The sequence below is a fragment of the Amborella trichopoda genome, chromosome 9 (genome assembly GCF_054954075.1).
Source record: "Amborella trichopoda isolate Santa Cruz 75 chromosome 9, AtrichopodaSantaCruz75HAP2 v2.0, whole genome shotgun sequence".
In the NCBI taxonomy this organism is placed as follows: domain Eukaryota; kingdom Viridiplantae; phylum Streptophyta; class Magnoliopsida; order Amborellales; family Amborellaceae; genus Amborella; species Amborella trichopoda.
The window spans coordinates 20,425,945-20,443,835 of record NC_142344.1 but is presented as its reverse complement, the minus strand read 5'-3'; the positions used below and the strand labels follow the sequence as shown (position 1 = coordinate 20,443,835).

The following is a 17,891-nucleotide window of genomic DNA, read 5'->3' as shown; positions in this document are numbered from 1 at the left end:
AAAATAATATTTATCAAAATCTTGACAAAAATTTCTTTTTGGCAAATATGGAGACTTTATGAAGAGATCATTATTATATGCAACACATCATATTATTGGATATTGTTGGGAGGATGGTTACTAAGACCGAGTTCCATCAGAACACTCCATTCATGCTTATATATTTGAATGAACTATACCCATATCTCCTATCTCATACATAAGGCTCAAAGCGCTTGATTAAATCACATCTCCATGTGTATCACTACCTTAAGTAGTTCGTACTTTTAGCACAAGGAGGAAACACATTACATTATATTCATAAACATGCTCTTTCAAATTTGTTAGTACATATCACTCAATGTTCATATACTCCATACATATTCGTAAAACAAATTACCAAAATATAACCAAAGCATATTAAACATAAATAAAAGGTTATTGAATCCTCTTTCCCTATATGACTTTACCATGTAATGTGGGATAGATTTCATATCTCAAAACCATGTAGTGTGGTACCTGGCCTTTCTTGATTCATTGCTTTACTTGTTTGACAAGCATTTGTGATCTTGGAAGAGCACTCAATTGATGGAGAATATATTGGTCTTCGGTTTTACAAGTCATGAAGTGTCCATCCTTTTGGCACTTGGATTCTCCTTGTCTCACACCTTGAAGAAATAATCTTCTTCATCATATTATTTTAAATACCACAATTTCGATTCTCTCACTGATCTTTAACGTTTTTATGCTACCACCAAGTCTCCCTATATATATCCATTCATTTCGAAGAAACCAAAATGCTTTTATAGGTATTATTATTATTTTTTCTATCTGTTATTCCCAGATCAAATACTCTTCACATAGAGTGTCATATCTTGTCAACTCTGTATTACCTATCTCTGATGATTATTATAATAAACCATATTCAAAACACACTATAAAACTTTTAAATGAGCTTTAAAAATGTTTTCATTATGAGGAATCCAAAGATATGCCTTATCATGCCACATCTTTTAATTTACTGCAGAATAGAACTTGCGCATCCTATAATAAAAATATGATATCTCTCGACACATAAAGAGTTTATCTCTGAATCCTTTTGAGTATTGAAATAGACTCAAAAATATAAAATAGTTCTCAGCTCTATCCCTAAATCATATCATTTAGTGAGTTTACCTTTTAGTGAATTTTTACATCACAATGCAATTTTCTCAGCAGAAAATTAGGCTAAACATCTCTCTATAAAAAAATTGTTTCAGTCAAACCTCAAATAATTTCTTCCTAAGATCTCTTATGTTGAAAACTAAACTCAAAACCAAATCATAACATCATAGTGTGAATCTCAAATAATATCTTCCTTCAGAGATATAAATAAGGTGATATACACATCACAAAATAACTCATACTGTAGAATTCCAGGATGAATATTATCTAGTAAATTTATATTTTCTCTCTATCCTTGTGGAGTTTTCCTTTCAAACTAATTTTATTTAAAAGTAGACACATAATGGTAGCACATATATTTCTACAAGCCTCATATTATTCTGTTAAGTGGGCTTGATAATTATAGTTATTTAAGCCTCAATGAAGAAAACACCATAATTACAGAAAATTCAAGATGACATCTCTTCAATCCAAAATTTTTATTCCTCTCTTCAAATAATTATTTCTGTCTCAAATGAATTTTATTAGAAACTAAACTCAGAATGGAAGTTTAAAAACTTAGTGTGAGCCATAAAATATTCTGGATAGAAATAAAATCATAACTTTCAAGTCAAGGAAATAATTTTTATTACAGAAAATAGTACTTGCACTCCCTTCAATAAATTGATCATATCTTTCAAACCACAAGAAATTTCTAATGAAACCTTTTTTTGTTTGAAAGTAGACTCAATTTTATGATTCACGGTCCAATTTCAGCTACAAATAAAATCATATGATAGGTGAGAAAAATCATGGAACTCAATAGACAGTTCTTAGATTTTGCAGGGTCAAAACTGGCACCCTTCAGTCATGAGTCCATAACTTTCAATTTCCTTAGGATCTACCACTGAAATTTTGTATATAGATCCTACTCTCAAAGACACACAAAATCACTGAGTATATAATAGAGAAATACATCATTATCTTCTTCATATAACCGCTTCAAAATAGCACAAAATACTCATTCTACAAATTGTATTTCTCGGTGTTTTGAATATTTCAATAATTCTTAACCAGAGTGTATTATTCGACCACAAATATTAATAGCTTTCTTACATCTCATTCCCAAGATTGATCTCGACTCAATAAAGGGAAATGACATCTAATGGCTTCAATTATCAACATCGCTCTGATACCAATGAAAGGACTTTTATGATAAAGCACGGTGTATATATTTTAAAAAACAAATTTGTACCCCTACCCCGGAAAGATCACTTACAATGCCCAATTATAATCGAACCACTCTTGAAATAAATAAAATAAAAATAAAATCTGTTCTCAATTACTACCACTTCAAATACAATTCTTTATTCAAGAAACAAAACTAGACTTTATTGCTTTATAGGAAGAGAAGTAAATATTTAAAAATGTAAAATTGCGAGATTACCTCAACCTAGCTTAGTACATCACACGCAGAGTCTCCTCCTTCCGATGATGCTCGGGATCTATGATCAATATGTTGATTTCCCTACTGTAGCAAAAATCCATTCAATAGCTTAATCTTGATCAAACCCCTTACTTTGATTTTAGATATATGAGAGATGAATATGAAGAGAAAGGGAGAGATCTACAAGCAAATGGGTGGGAGATGAATATGAAAAAAGAGGGAGAGATCTACAAGCAAAATGGTGGGAGATGAATATGAAGAGAGAGGGAGAGATCTATTAACAAGGGGTTCCACCTCTTTGCCACCCATAAAGAACAGATGTGATGCATGTTGTCAAAACATGGTGTAACTTGGAGAAAGATAAAAAAATGGGGAATGCCTCCCCTTTGGAAGAGGGCTAAATTTTGGGTAGGGAGAGAGAGAATTGTTAAAGAGAGATAGAAGAGAATACATATCTCATTTTATGAGCGGAGACCTCTTTTTATAGATTTTCTATGTCATAGATTTTGCTTCAATTCGTAGGATTAAATCTCAACCGTCAATCTAAAGAAACTTGTGAGGGTGAGAGATTTGAGTCATTCATCTCTTTGGTCCACCATCAAGATTCAAAAAGATGAGCTAGAGCTTTATCATCCCTTTCTTAAATCTATTCCCATTAAGAAAAGCTTATATTTTAATATAGCAAATCCTTAATTATTAATCAATCAATTTTAATTCAAAGAATTAGTAAATATCTCAAATATTCAACCTTATCACATAAATTGGCTATACCTAAATAGGGAACTCAACCAAGAGGATCAACATTCTTCCCAAGAGTGTTACGTGAATGGGTGGGGGTGTGGCACCTTTTTGGTGGCCACGTGTGTGCCCTACCTAATCCACACCTTTTTAAATTTTGGGCCCTATATTTTATGGAGGTCCCAAATATTTTTTAAAAATATTTTATTTCATATTTAGAATTTTTAAATCTTATATTTTATTTAAAACATTGAAAATTAATTTCTCTTAATTTTTTAATCCAAATGGCAAAAATGAAATATCATAAAATTCACAAAAATTTAAATAAACATTCTAAAATTCACATAACATAAAATTAATGAAAATTAATTAATTTTAATGTGATTTAGATTCGTTAGATTTAGGAAATTATCAATATGTGGGAGCACTCCACCTTCAACTGCGAATCACGATCCGCCGAACTTTTTCAAACTAACCCAGCAGTTCCCATGACCCACAATCCACTGTAGGGGCTCATAATTGGACCACCAAAGACAGCCAATAGACTAAGAGACGCAATCCCAGTTTATGGATTTCAGCTTCTCCCTTAGATATAAAAAAATCACAGTCCTCCAGACAATGATGCAACCATGACTCTATGGTGCATAGGGGCAATCTCTCACTCACGTACACGATTTACCCTCACTAGCAAATCTCAAAATGGCTATCTATGTTCATGCCGTGTGATAATATAACGATGAAGTTTTAGCCCTGTCTTTAAATGTTATTCATCACACGCAAGGGCCACACAGTCCCTTGGCTGTCATCTGAGCATACACCGACCTTATCAAGGGATAACCCACTAAACCCTTCTCGGTAGATCGTTATGGCCAGGTATCTTGGGTTTTTCCAAACCTCGACTGACTTAGCTTGTCGAGCCTAGTCCGAGTATTAGCAAATAACATTTGCCTAGTATGGTCTACAAAAGGACAACACTCCCGCTGAGCTTATGTTCCACTATGTAAAATGCTCATACAAGCTCTCATAAGGCCTTTAAAGGCCACATAAACCCAACAAGATGTGCGTTATCAAAACTGTAATATGCCCCCTTATTGTAAAATAATTGTGTAAAAAATAACTTGGGCAAATCAGTCTTTGGGATATACACAAAGTTTTTCAAAATACTTGTCTATTTTTGCATCATAAGCAAGCCCACTAAGCACTAGAGTGGCCATAATTTAGAGAGAGAAAATGGGCATGATTTCAGGACTTGAGCCTGGGCTTAATAAGCGCTTGACGATTTGCAGCACTACGTCCTAGGCCTAAGAATTTGTTGGAAGAGAAGAAACCAAGTAAGTTAAAAGCTAAGAAATTCGTAGTCGAAGAGCCCTTTAGTGAAGTGCATAGAGATACTTAGAAGTGGTTGTTAATGTGAACAATCACAATTGTGATTTTCCACATTGGCATGTGAATGTTGGGTTTTTAATAGTTACAATCCAATGGTTAACAACCATTGATAGCCCAACAGTGACCTGCACACAAATGTCATCAAGTGCCCTGGACCCGTCCATGCAGTCTGGAGAGGACCGCCTCATGCACATATGCGACTGTACTAAATGCAAAGGGTGTCATCAAGCGTTATTGAACCCTCGCGCAAATACATGTGCGTGCACGTGCATGTCGCATACTTTGCGTGTTCCATACGAGTGTCCACATTCTCTCCTTTGTTCTATCAACATGTCTTATGAAAGTGTTCATATATTAATACTACTCTTTCCACACTCTACTCTTTAATGTGGGACTAAAACCCACTACTTTCTCTCTTTATAAAGTTTTAACTTTGGAAAAAAACACAAGTAGGTATATTACTTTGAGATATACTATAGTGTTTACTTGCAACTGTATATTATATACATATTATGAAGGTATCTTTCAATTTGAGCCTTCTCCATTCCAAATTAATACTCTTTACAAAAACTAAAATATCAAATGAAAAATAAACAATACTATGGCTAATTTCTAATGCATTTTTAAAATTTCTACAATACAATTTAGTCTTTCCAATGTATTTTTCTTCAATTTTAAAATAACTAGATTTGTTTTATTATAGTAATTTATCGTTTGTCCAAAATTATTGGGTATTTGCGGCCATTAACGGCCTTAAGAGAGCATGCAATCTATATTTTGATATAGTGGAATAAAGAACTCAGTAGGAGTATGATCCAGTAAGATCAAGATTAGCAAATGATGTTTGCTGAGACTCTGACTAGGCTTAATAAACTAGGCCAGTCGAGCTACAAAACCCTAAATACCTTGGCATAGAGTACAACCGATGAAAGTTAAAAAGGGTTATTCCTTTATGAGGTTGGAGTTGCCCAGGATAGTAAGCCAAGGGAGTAACCCTTGTATGTAATTGGTAGGTTTATAGGGATGAAGGTCAAAACCTCATCTTAAACCATCACAGAACATGTACTTATGATAGCAGTATCGGGAAGCAAATCACCATTAAGGGTGGTACACGTACATATGCGAGAGATAGCCCATATACATACCATTGAGTTGTGTGTGCACAGGTCTATATGACTTTGGACTTGTCCTTGGGAAGAACCTGTAATCTAAAGACTAGGATTGTGTCCCCTTACCTATTGGTTGATGTTGGTAGCCCAATCATAAACCCATGTGATAATCTGTAGGTCATAGGAACTGCTAGGTCAGTTTGAGAAGTGAGTGTGGATTATAGTCTCAGTAGAAGATTGAGTGCTTCAGCAAAATTATTATTTTCTTAATATAATTGGATCTAAATCCCATCAAATTATTTAGAATTAATTATTTTGATCTTAAATGATTTTTAGAATAATAGATTGAATTTTTAGAAATCTCTGGATATTTTAATTTCTCAAAATGGATTTATAAATTGTCTCAAACTAAAGTTTCAGTTATTTTAATATTCAAAGAAAAAAATAAAATAATTGACATCTTTTAAAATTCATTTATGTATGTTATAAATCATAAAATATATGGGTGCAATCATGGACCCACCACAAAAGCACATGTGAGAAGTGTGTGCTGCCCACATAAGGGCCCCATGAGAGGCACGCCCCACTTTGAGGGCTTCTTCCCTTATTTTATGAAGAGGCCATCAACGCACTCAATCAATTTAAGCGAAACAGAAAGTTTTAAAAATCGCAGAGATTTGATTTTCAAAGAAAACATGCGTAAGAGAGAATTTAGAAATAAAAAGAATATATAATATTTTTAATATTTTATTTAATTGATTGGATTATGTTAAAGAATGTGAAGGATAGGGTTCGAACACCTTCTTTTTAATCATGATAGATGTTCTAAGAATTGTAAGTCTAAAATCTCGTATCCCATATGGATCTATTCTATGTAAGAATGACTAATCTTAAGAAACCTAAACCCTAAGTTGAGTTTATAAATAACCTTTATGGGGTCTCATATTCTCTACACCTTGAGCTCTCTCTCTCTCACTTCCCTAAAGAGGCCACACACTTATCTCTCTCTCATTATATATTTCTCTCTCTAGCCTATCTAAAGATTGAAAAAATATTTCTAAGATTCAAAGAGGGCCACATCCCAAACCCTAATAGCCAAAGAACGAGGCACGCGCCAACATAGTAGGCAATGAGGCCTAATTTTGTTCTACCATTGTTCTCTGCATTGAAGGGACGAATAACCTAAGGTTTCCCATACTTATAAGATCTAAGATAGACTATAATCCTATGCGCCATCGGAGGATGAGACCCGGAGTAGGGTGTATCAAGTCTAGTTGAGGTAATCTTTTGGTAATTTGTTTTTTGTTTAAGCAGTTTGAGTTTCATGCTCCCGAGATCAAGTTTATGTTATTTTGCTTGTGTATAAAAAGTTGAAGTGGAAGTGAGTCCTTAGTATTCTATTTTTTATTGTGTTTCGTAATATATTTGGACAATTATAAGTAATCTGGGTAGTAAAAAATAAAAAAAAGATGAAAAAATTTTAATTGGTATACACTTGCCAGGGTTACATATTCCTACTTTCAAAAATAAGTTTACTTGTGGGTATTCATGCAGCGTAAAATTAATCATAAAAAGTTTTATTGTATTTATAAATATTTCAAGATAGCATATTAGGTTTATTAATATTTGTAATTCTTCTTTTATGATTTTTTTGCTCTAAAAAATTTTTATGAATGACTTTGAATAATTAAATTATAAAAATAAGAATTCGACTTTGTTTCCCCTTGTAAAATAGTCAAGATTTTGAATAAATTTTTTTGCCTCAAATTTAGTTTATAGTTTACTTCGGTTTCTTAAACTACAATTTTTAAAATTTTACAATTTTTAAAATTTTACAATATCTATCACCATTCCCCTCTCCCTTTTATAATATTTTGAGAATTCTTTTACTATTGTAATTTTGAAAAGGAAAATTGATTTTAAAATCTTGAGTACTTTAACTTTTTAAGTTTAATATCTCAAAATTTCAATGATGATTCATTTTATGGCGCTTTTGAGAACAGTCGATAAAAAACAGTGTTATTTTTAGAAAACATTTCATCCATAAAAATAGTTTACGAATAACTGTTGATTTTCTTCTAAAATGTTTCAGACAAATAGGTAATAGGAGAGCATCTTTGTTCCTTTTCTTTTTTGTTACTTTTATAGCTTTATGTTTACCATCAAATTTTTTGCCCTCAAAATTATTTTCAAATAAAACATATTTTGGTTGGGAGTGACGTCTAGAGATTTTCAATCTATTTTTTAATGCATGCTCTATTTGCTGCAAAAATAGCAAAATTATGTTGTAAGCAAAAAAAACTCCATTTATATTACAAATAAAGGAAATCATTTTTATTTTTTTAATTTTTTGAATACTTTATAACTTTAAGTACAAAGTTTTAGGTATTTAATACCTAACTTTGAAAGACAAAAAATTCAAATTCAAATTTGGAAGTGCCCAGATAAGATATATTGTATCCTCTGCAAAGGTAGAAACAAATTTTAGATCACTTATATTGTGTAAAATTTGTACTATTCAATGCTTTAAACTTTATTTTTATTTCTTTTTATGAAGTAAAATGGTAGGAATGGAAATTGGGAAGTAGTGTTGATTTATGAGAAATTTTTTTTTTTAATAGCTTTATAAATATAAAAGTTTAGCTGATGTTCTAGCAAATTTTCCGTTAAAAATAGCTTTTGATCAATTTCCCAATTTTTCAAAAAAGTTTTGAATACTCTTAACTCCAATATTTTGACATATTTGTTGTGACATAAAAATAGTGATTTTTTAAGCACCACCCAACACTATATAAGTATGTAATCACACTACACATGTGATTTGAACTATTTACATTTTGATCTAATTTTAAATTGCCACCATTCTTTTGATCAAATTTCAAAGAGCCCATCAAATGAAAAATCGAAATGGGTTCTGAAATTCATCAAAATACAGCTAGAATAAAATATTAAATAGTTCAAATCTTAGGTTTATTTTGATAAAGGGTCTTGTTTTCATAAGATTGCAATATTAAGCAATCAAAATGGGGCACACCCCCAATCTTTGTCATAAGACACAATTTTGGTCTTGAAAATTCTTACGATAGCCCAAGAGTCTATTTTAAACTCCGAAAAATAATTCAAAGCAAGCATATCTATATATGCATAACAATCTTGGAAAAGATAGTCCAGATAATGTATTGCAAGAGACTTAAAATCATTCTTTTACCCATATCCATTCATCTTGATGTCAAGATATCAATTAGATGGTTTTCAAAATAGGCTTTTTTTTATGTATTTTGAGGTGCACATTAATTCTACAATTTAAGGTATCAACCTTACATAAACTTTTCCTGCAATAAACTTTTCTAAAATTATATTATTGCTTTCTTTTATTCTTTCATTTTTATTTTCTTTTCCATCCTTCTCCTTACATCTATATTTAACATGTAACATTTCTTCTGAAATTTAAATATTCTTCTATGTGTCATTATAGTGATATATGGAAAATGGTTAAGTAAAGCCTTACCTCATAACTCAACCAAAATTACAATTCAAGTATTGGAAAACCTTTACATCAATCATCTCGACTTGAACATTACAGTTGTGAAAAAAACATAAGGATTTCAAGCTCTAAAAATAGTGTATATTATAACAAATTATCAAAACCGTCGAATTCACCCTAAAAATAAGTTTCACAGATCTGCAAGATCAATACCATTTTTTTAGTTTCAAATTTTATTGTTGACGTTAAAAATTGATATTAAAGTGCTTTCTAGATGAAGATTTGAGGTGAGTTTTTTTTTTTTATTATAAAGCCTAAGCCGTATAGAAACCTCATCCTTTTTTTAATTTGTACTTTCATAGTGTTTGGTAGTGCGCCATGATTTATTGGCATAAGGTGGAATCTCCAGTCAATCTTCACAAATTAACACGCAACAACCCAAGCAAGCACAATAGGAGAGAAGAAAGGGTATATTTAGGCCATAATTCGTGAGGAAAAAAAACACAAGAAAAACCATGAACGTTTTATTGCATTAATCTTGACTATTGGATGTCAAATTGGGTGGCTGTAATTATTTCATTGATCAAGCTCAAATTTCAAAAAAAATTCTCGAATTTTGTGACGCATCGAAGCTATCAAATTTCACATCGAATGCTTGTAAATAATTGTAATCACTTTGTATCAAAGATAAATGGTCTCATTGTATACAAGCCCATACATAATATAGAAAAGAGGGGAGCCATGGACAGTGAAATACCGGAATATAATGGCGAGTAGAAAAGTAAGTGCAGGGCATATATTTCCCAAGGCACTCGCTGCTGTTGGGGTGGTGTATGACAATCCGGCCAAGTAAAAATTCTGTTGTAGGGTGATCCCACAAAGGGCCAACAAGAAGAACTGAAGGTTCAAACGCTTTGTGAGAGATGGGCGACGCTTCCTACACATTCACAAGCCTTCAAAGTTAATGCAATATTTCTTACATCAAACCTTCAAACAAGAATTCTATTCGGTGTTTCCGGACTCGGCTGAGGTCTCGGCCTATGGCACCCCCTAGGAGAACCCACGATCCCTTGCTTGAACAGGCTACCAAAGCCTGCTAAACTAACGAAAATAACCATTTTGTGTTTAGCGATAGAAAATGATCACTTATGGGTAAATATGGGATTAGCCCACTAACTCATATGAACATATGAAACCAACGTTTCAGATTGATTCTGAGCCAATCTGATGATCACAGATGTCCAGTAGTATTTGAATTTTAGTTTTTTTTTTTTTACAAATCTAAATCACTTGAAATTTTAGGTGTGTGTTTATAAAAAACATATGAATCTTCAAAAAATATCAAAAACAAAAGATTTTACATGAAATAAATTGATCAAAATACCCCCAAAAATGTTTTGGGGGTATTTTGATCATTTATTTTTTGTAAATAATCTTTTTATTATTTTAATTAGGTGCGCCTTGATGAGAAAAACACACACTTAAAATTTCAAGTAATTTGAATTTGTAAAAAAAAAACTAAAATTCAAGCACTACCGGATATCCGTGATCGTCAGATCGACCCAGATTGACAGATAGACCCAGATTCAATCTGGGTCATTGAGCTCATATGTTCATATGAGCTAGTGGGCTAATCCCATCTGTTCCCATCAGTTATATATATATATATATATATATATATATATATATATATATATATATATATATATATATATATATATATATATATATATATATATATATATATACCTAAACAACATTTATAGACGAAATGCTACAGTGTTTCGCCACCACTAAGGACTTGCTATATCCGTGGAGGTCTATTGAACAAACCCGTAAGGGACGGTACGCCTTTCCCGTGATTTTTTGATTGTCGCTAACCTAGTATTTCTGTAACAGTACTGCCACAGACATGTCAGGTCCGTGACGGTCGAAAAACGCACGCCTCCTGATTTTTTGGGACGGTAATGCACCTATGGGTGAAAACACTGTTCATAGATAGATGCTTCCACATATATATAAAGTTTAAATAAGGTTGCAACTCTAAAAGGTAGAACTAAATATGCATCCCAAAAATCCATCATAAAAGGTTATTTGGATGTTGGAAAAATGTCAAATTGATCATCTCGATATCCAGATGGTTGAATATGAAAAAAAAAAAAGATTTAGGATCCATAATATAGAGTAACTTGCAACACATTATCTAGACCGTCTATTTTTAAGATTTTCATGTGTCTATAGATCTACTTGATTTGAATCATTTTTAGAGTTTAAAATTTTATAATTAGAGATGAAAATAGATTTTCAAGCCATCCTAAAAATATTTTTTATCAAAATTACATTTATGATAAAATTTAGAAGTGCGCCTTATAATATTTTACCAAACATATACAAAGGGTGGGTAGGCCTAAAATTTATTTTTATTTTTTATTTTTTGGACAGAACCTTTACCTTTCCAATAGATAGGCAATGGGAAATAGCACAAGAGTGGCCAGTGTTTCTCTATACACAACAAGGGCATAAAAACTGAGTCCCCTGTCAAAGGCAGCCTTGCACAAGACGTTTGATATCCCGAAGGCCACTTGTTGGCCTACCATAGACACATGAGGAAACCATGCCTTCATCCTCTCTCTCTTTCTCTCTCAAATGCACCAGGGCTTTTGAGGACACTAATCTCTCACCCAAATGGATTTGTTTGGTAAATGGTGGAGGACATGTATTTATGGGAGATGGAAGGGCAGTTTTAATGGAGCGATCACTAACTCAACTAGTCCCCACCCACCTACTTTTGCTTCTTTGATCAATGGTCCACTGATGCTCCCTGTGTACTTTATTACAAAAATTGTGATTTGTGGACTTCATATTGCTTCGAGAGATTATTTTATGTGTGATCTTTACACAGGCCCGTCTACATATAAAACATATGCTATTTCTGGCCGTGGCATCTAAATAAACAATTGGGACAATTTAAGTGATAATGTGATGTACCTAACAGTGTTTTTATTTTTTTTTCTTTTTAAAGAAATCGTCTTCAAATTGAAGCGAACATATTTCTTCTAGGAGGGTACCTAATTTAGAAAAAACCTTTTTTATAAATAACATGACTACAATACCCCTATATATGACAATAGTACTTGGTCATGTGTTTTTTAAGAAAGAACCTCGCTTATTTTTATTAGATGAAGTGGGCACATGTCATAGTTTTGAAAATGACAAATAAAATCAAATACAATGTATATTTTCAACCCTGTCTAATTACGCTATGATGCTTATTGATATTATAAATGAGGCTATCTCATCCATCCAATAGATTTTACAACGGGAAATATCAGCTTCATATCTTTCATATGTGGGTGGAGCCACATAGAAAGACAAAAGGTTTCATTGGGGGAGGATATTGTTAAATTTCAATATAATAATACTCTAAAATTTTAAGTTTTGGGGTTTTTTTTTTCCTCCACCCAATGACTATCTTCAAAAACGAGAAAAAGAAAAACGTCAAATGCATCTGGGGCTAAAATAACATCCCAAAATTGAAAGTTGATCATCCTGGACAAGTAGGTCTAATTGCAAAAGAACTCAAATCCAAAAACTTTTTGTTTGAAAAATAATAATCAAGTGATACTTAAGGGCCTGTTTGGACCCTTGGATTTTTCAATCCATGGAAAAAATCAATCCTGGAATTGAGATTTCTTGGAATTGACATTTTCAGAAATATGGTATATGTTGTTTGGATTGCATTGAGTAGAAATCAAGAAAATACAAATTCCCTATTTGGATTGCCTAGATTATCTTTTCCCACTAAAGGCAACTCCTCTCTCTCTCTCTAAAAATTTTGAGATAGTGTCTCTCTCTAAAATTTGATATGTTTTTTTTCTAAAATTTTAATACATTCTCATTAAAAAACTTATACATATTCTTCATTTTTTGACAGATTTTTTATGATAAGGGCTGGCAAATGGTAAAACACAATTCCATGAGCATTGCAGACTAAAAAATCTCTCCAAAAGACCCCATATTGAGAGAGAACTACTTTTGATTCTTTGAAAATTCAAAAATTGGCCATGTTCAAATTATCGGGAAAAAATCAGCCTCAAAACGGCTTTCGATCTGACCCTGATCATGATTTTGTATATACCATCTCGAATCTTCGAGTCATGAACGAAATGCACCTCTTTTTAGGCTCGAGATGATAATCAAATGATGAGTTGTTGTTGGAGAAGCGAGAAGAGGTTAGGCAAACTGGTTTTTGCAAAAACATGAAAACTTTGAATTCTCTCTAGGATTTCTTCTCATCCGATCGACGATCGTATGCAAGGCCTATTCCAAACGAACATGTTCATCAAGGTGAACAACATATCCAAATTTCAACTTGTATCGTGAAATTTAAAGGCATATTTTGCCAAATTTTGATGGAGAGTTGCAGGATTTTGTTATTTTTGGTAACAATTACAAACTTCCTAACCCTTAGTAGTATGAAAACATCTATTTTTTGAAAAGAAGGGGCTAGGAAAGCCCGTTTGGTGCGAAACTTGGGGGTTAGGGGTTTGTTTACCATTTCAATTCATTTGTGGCAGTCCCGAGGCCATCCTAATTCTGATTTCAAGGATTTTATAGTAATGTTCCTCTTCTCCACCTATACATGAGGTGTGATGCCCCTTCATCTTGTTTTCCTCATTTCTCCTTGCTGCGACACCCAATTGAGCTGAAATTTGGGAGGCATCTTTAAAGTAAAAGGACCCAATCTTTATGCGCCTTTTGGTGAAAATTGGGGTTATTTATATGCTTTTCAGACAAAGGACCTTATTGTGCATTCAACAGTGATTCTGCGCTGAAAAGGCTAGGTGGTGTCGTGGCTTATATTGGGTGAGTCCCTAGTCTAGAAACGTGGGGACTTCACTAGTTTGAACATAGGTGAATCTTGAATTGGGCTCGTTCGTGCTTCCACGGCATTTTTGGGCGTATTTGGTACCCGAAAGCCACAGTTGCAACCATCGCCTCTATTATTTGCATGTAGGGGGAGGGCATTGGGCCAAAAATGCATGCAAGCGTTCTTCTCTCTAAAATTTAAAATTTTATATAGTTTCACGACAAAAATCTTGGAGATAATTTCTCATTCTAAACACAATTTTTTTTATCATTGTTTTGCAATTTAATCAAAGAGGATTACAAAGAGATCAAAGAAAAATGAAATCCGAAATAAGCAATTCTTACATCCCACCACCTCTCTTGGCTAAGGCCTAAACTATCTCATTCCCATTTCTGCTAACATGTTGGAAGGTGCAGACAAATCTTGGCTCAGATCCAAAATCTCCAACCATGCTGATCTCAACTTCTATGGTGGTCAAGAAATCCCATTACACCAATTCACTACATTCAAAGAGTCACACTCAACCACACAATGTTCCTGCAACCCCAGCTCTTTAAAAATTTTTAGACCTTGGACCACAGCTAGCAGCGCCACTTCATTCGCAATTTTGACCCCACACGGACCTGCAAAATAAAAAATACACACACCAAGATGATTCTACAACACACTCCCAACTCTTGCCGACCTAGGATTCCCTATAAAGCTACCGTCACAATTTAACTTAAGGCTACCCAATATAGGAACAACCCATCACCCTCTACGTCGCACCTTAACCACCATCTGTGACATCAAATTCCTAACATTGATATCCATATCCACCTTAGACACCCCAAATCCTTTATTGATAACAAAAAAGCCAACTCCACATTATATGTTCTATTCTCTTCTTGACCCAATCACCCTCCATTACTAACCTCTTAAAAACTCATCTATTTCTCTCCAACCAAATCTCCCACAATACCACAACCCTTCCAATCTAAGAAATCAGCATACCCACCTGAGGAAGCCCGTCAAAAGACATCTAATTAATGATGTCATAGGTAGAGGGCCAGCAACACCAAATTTTTCAAATAACCAATTCCATATATCATGGGTGAAATGGACAATGTAAGAAAATGTGATCACTACTCTCATCACTTTGCTTACAAAGTATACAAACATTTTTTATGATCCTACCTCTCTTAATAAGCTTGTCTATGGTCAAACATTTTCCTTGAAACAACACCCAAAGGAAAACCTTAACTTTAAGTGAAACCCTCCACGCCCAAATTCTACGCAAAGAGTTCTGATTCTCCCTAATCCTATCATGGAACAAAAGATTATATGCTGATTTCACAGAGAAATCCCATCAGTCTTAGCCTCCCATACCATCTCAGCATGGAAGCCTTGATATAATTTAACATTTTACAGTAATTGAAGCAACTCAGACATCTGGTGGATAAACTCATTGCTAATCCTATTATAAACATAGGTAATATCCTACACCCCCCTCTCCCTGCAATACAGATCACTTACTTTAGCCATAGGGTTAGCAACAGCATTAAAGATCAATGGGAAGGAATACCTCAATGGTACATCCCCTATCCACTTCTCATACTAGAACGGGGTTTTTAAGTCATCTCCCACCTCCCATCTAGAGCCCCCAATCATGAAAGTGCTATTCTCATCACACATTTCTATATCATCTCATCAATTGTAACCTTGCATTTCGACTACTCCCCAACCACAAATTATATCTATCATCACCATATTTGAATCTAATTACCTCTTTCCACAACGCTACTTCTTCATCCATCGACCTCCACCACCATTTCGCCAATAGTGCTTGATCAGCATATTTTATTCTCCTTAAGTCTAAACACCCTTCAGAAAGCAGATTGCGCACTCTATCCCAACTTACCAAATGACACTTCTTCCCGAATTCACATGATCCCCAAAGAAAACATCTCGTCAACTTCTCTATAGCCTTTGACATTGAAGCGGGCATAAAAAATAAGGACATTTGAAACTCAGGTAAATTAGAGGGAGAAGATTTAATAAGTGTCGTCCTACCCCCAAGTGACAGGTTTTTTGACTTCCATAGATCCAGTTTCGAATGCATCCTTTCCATCACCGGATCCCACACTGACTTTGGCAACCTGCAATCATAAATAGTTAATCCCATGTATATCACAGGAAAAGCTTCAACTTTACACCCTAGTATACTAGCGAGTTGATGTACAATCTTACCCTCACATGTCACATCTATAATAGATGTCTTTGCAAAGTTCACCTTCAAACCCAACCCCAGTTCACAACATAATAGCATTCTTCTAATATTTAAAATTCGATCCCTTGATACATCACAGAATAAAAGTGTATCATTCGCATACTGTAGATGTGAAATATGTTGACTATCTTCAGAAACTTTAAAGCCCTTGAATCGTTCCTTGCTCACCACATTTGTAATACATCGGCTAAAGGCCTCACCCATTATTGTGAATAAAAATGAAGATAGCGGATCACCTTGTCTTAGTCTCCTCATTGCTTTAAAGAATCATTTTGGGCTCCCATCCACAAGAATAAAAAATGAGTACACCCTAATCCAACGACACCACCTCTCCTCCAAACCATTACACTTTAAAACTTCTAAAAGTACATCCTAATCCACCCGAATATAAGCCTTCTCCAAATCTAGTTTAAGCACAATACCTGGCTCCCCCTGAAGTTTCCTAGAGAGAATGCATTCTTGTGCAATCAGGATCCCATTAGTAATAATACTTCCATGAATGTATGATTAAGGACCCAAAATAACTTTATTTAGTACTCTCTTCAGACTTTCAACCTATACAAAGCAATAATCTTATACATGCTAGTTAATAAACTAATCGAGCGAATATCTGATTTCCCTGATATAGAGCCACTCTTCGGGATCAATGCCATATAGTTGAATTTATTGCTCTGCTTAGCACACCCTTCTCGAGAAACTTATTGACCATCATCATCAAATCCATCTTCACCATACTCCAAAAACTTTGGAAAAATATTAAAGGGAAACCATCTAGACCTAAAGCCTTATCAATGCAAACACTGCCAACTTGATCTCTTCTTCCATTGCGCATCCTTCCAAAGAAACAACCTCCTCCAACATCAATCTGTGAAAGTTAAGTCTATTAAATGTAGGAGTGAGTGCCATCTCCTATGTAAACAATTGTTAAAAATGATTAACAAATCTCAACTCCCACTCATTCCTATCACCTTCCATTACCCCCTCAAATTGAACTCCAGATTTATCATTTTGTCTTCTCCTAGAATTCGCAATTACATGGAAGTACTTTGTGTTCAAATATTCTTCTTTTAGCTATCTTACCGTTGATCTTTGCTGTCAATATATTTCTTCTGCTCTCAACTTTTCATAGAGAGAGCTAAGAAGAATCATTTTCTTTTCATGTAGAGCACTGGTCAAGTTGCCCCCATTCGGAATCTAAGTTTCAACACTCTCCAGATCTAGCAAATTCTCATGTATCCTATTTTCGATATAGAAATTATTTTCTTTCTTCCATTGAATCAACTTGTGTTTGATGCGTATGAGTTTCTTATGTACACGAAACCTACAAACCCATAATAATAGAATTTTGCCATGTTTGTTTGATAATCTCCACTATATCTGTCTCTTCAAGCCAAACAAGGTCCAATCGAAAAGGCTTTGGACCAAATTGAGATTTATCAATATATAAGCACAATGAAACATGATCA

General features: G+C 33.8%; 1 protein-coding gene across 5 annotated transcripts in view; it reads right to left on the bottom strand.

Annotated features, from left to right (window-relative positions):
- LOC18436400 (WAT1-related protein At5g07050) overlaps positions 1–17,891 on the bottom strand; it is a 58,993-nt gene that overhangs the window by 16,066 nt on the left and 25,036 nt on the right. Inside the window, exons 1-2 of one of the 5 annotated variants that reach the window (XM_088846781.1) lie at positions 11,738–11,983; positions 10,044–10,223 (exon numbers count right to left, since the gene is read on the bottom strand). The exons of 1 other annotated variant lie outside the window; for it this stretch is intronic. In XM_088846781.1, the coding sequence (XP_088702907.1) occupies positions 10,044–10,223; positions 11,738–11,910 (353 nt within the window). In that variant the 5' untranslated portion in view covers positions 11,911–11,983. Of the gene's footprint in view, positions 1–2,569; positions 2,654–10,043; positions 10,224–11,737; positions 11,984–17,891 lie in introns of those variants that run through there. 3 more of the 5 variants (XM_088846783.1, XM_088846785.1, XM_088846786.1) reach the window with 3 other exon arrangements.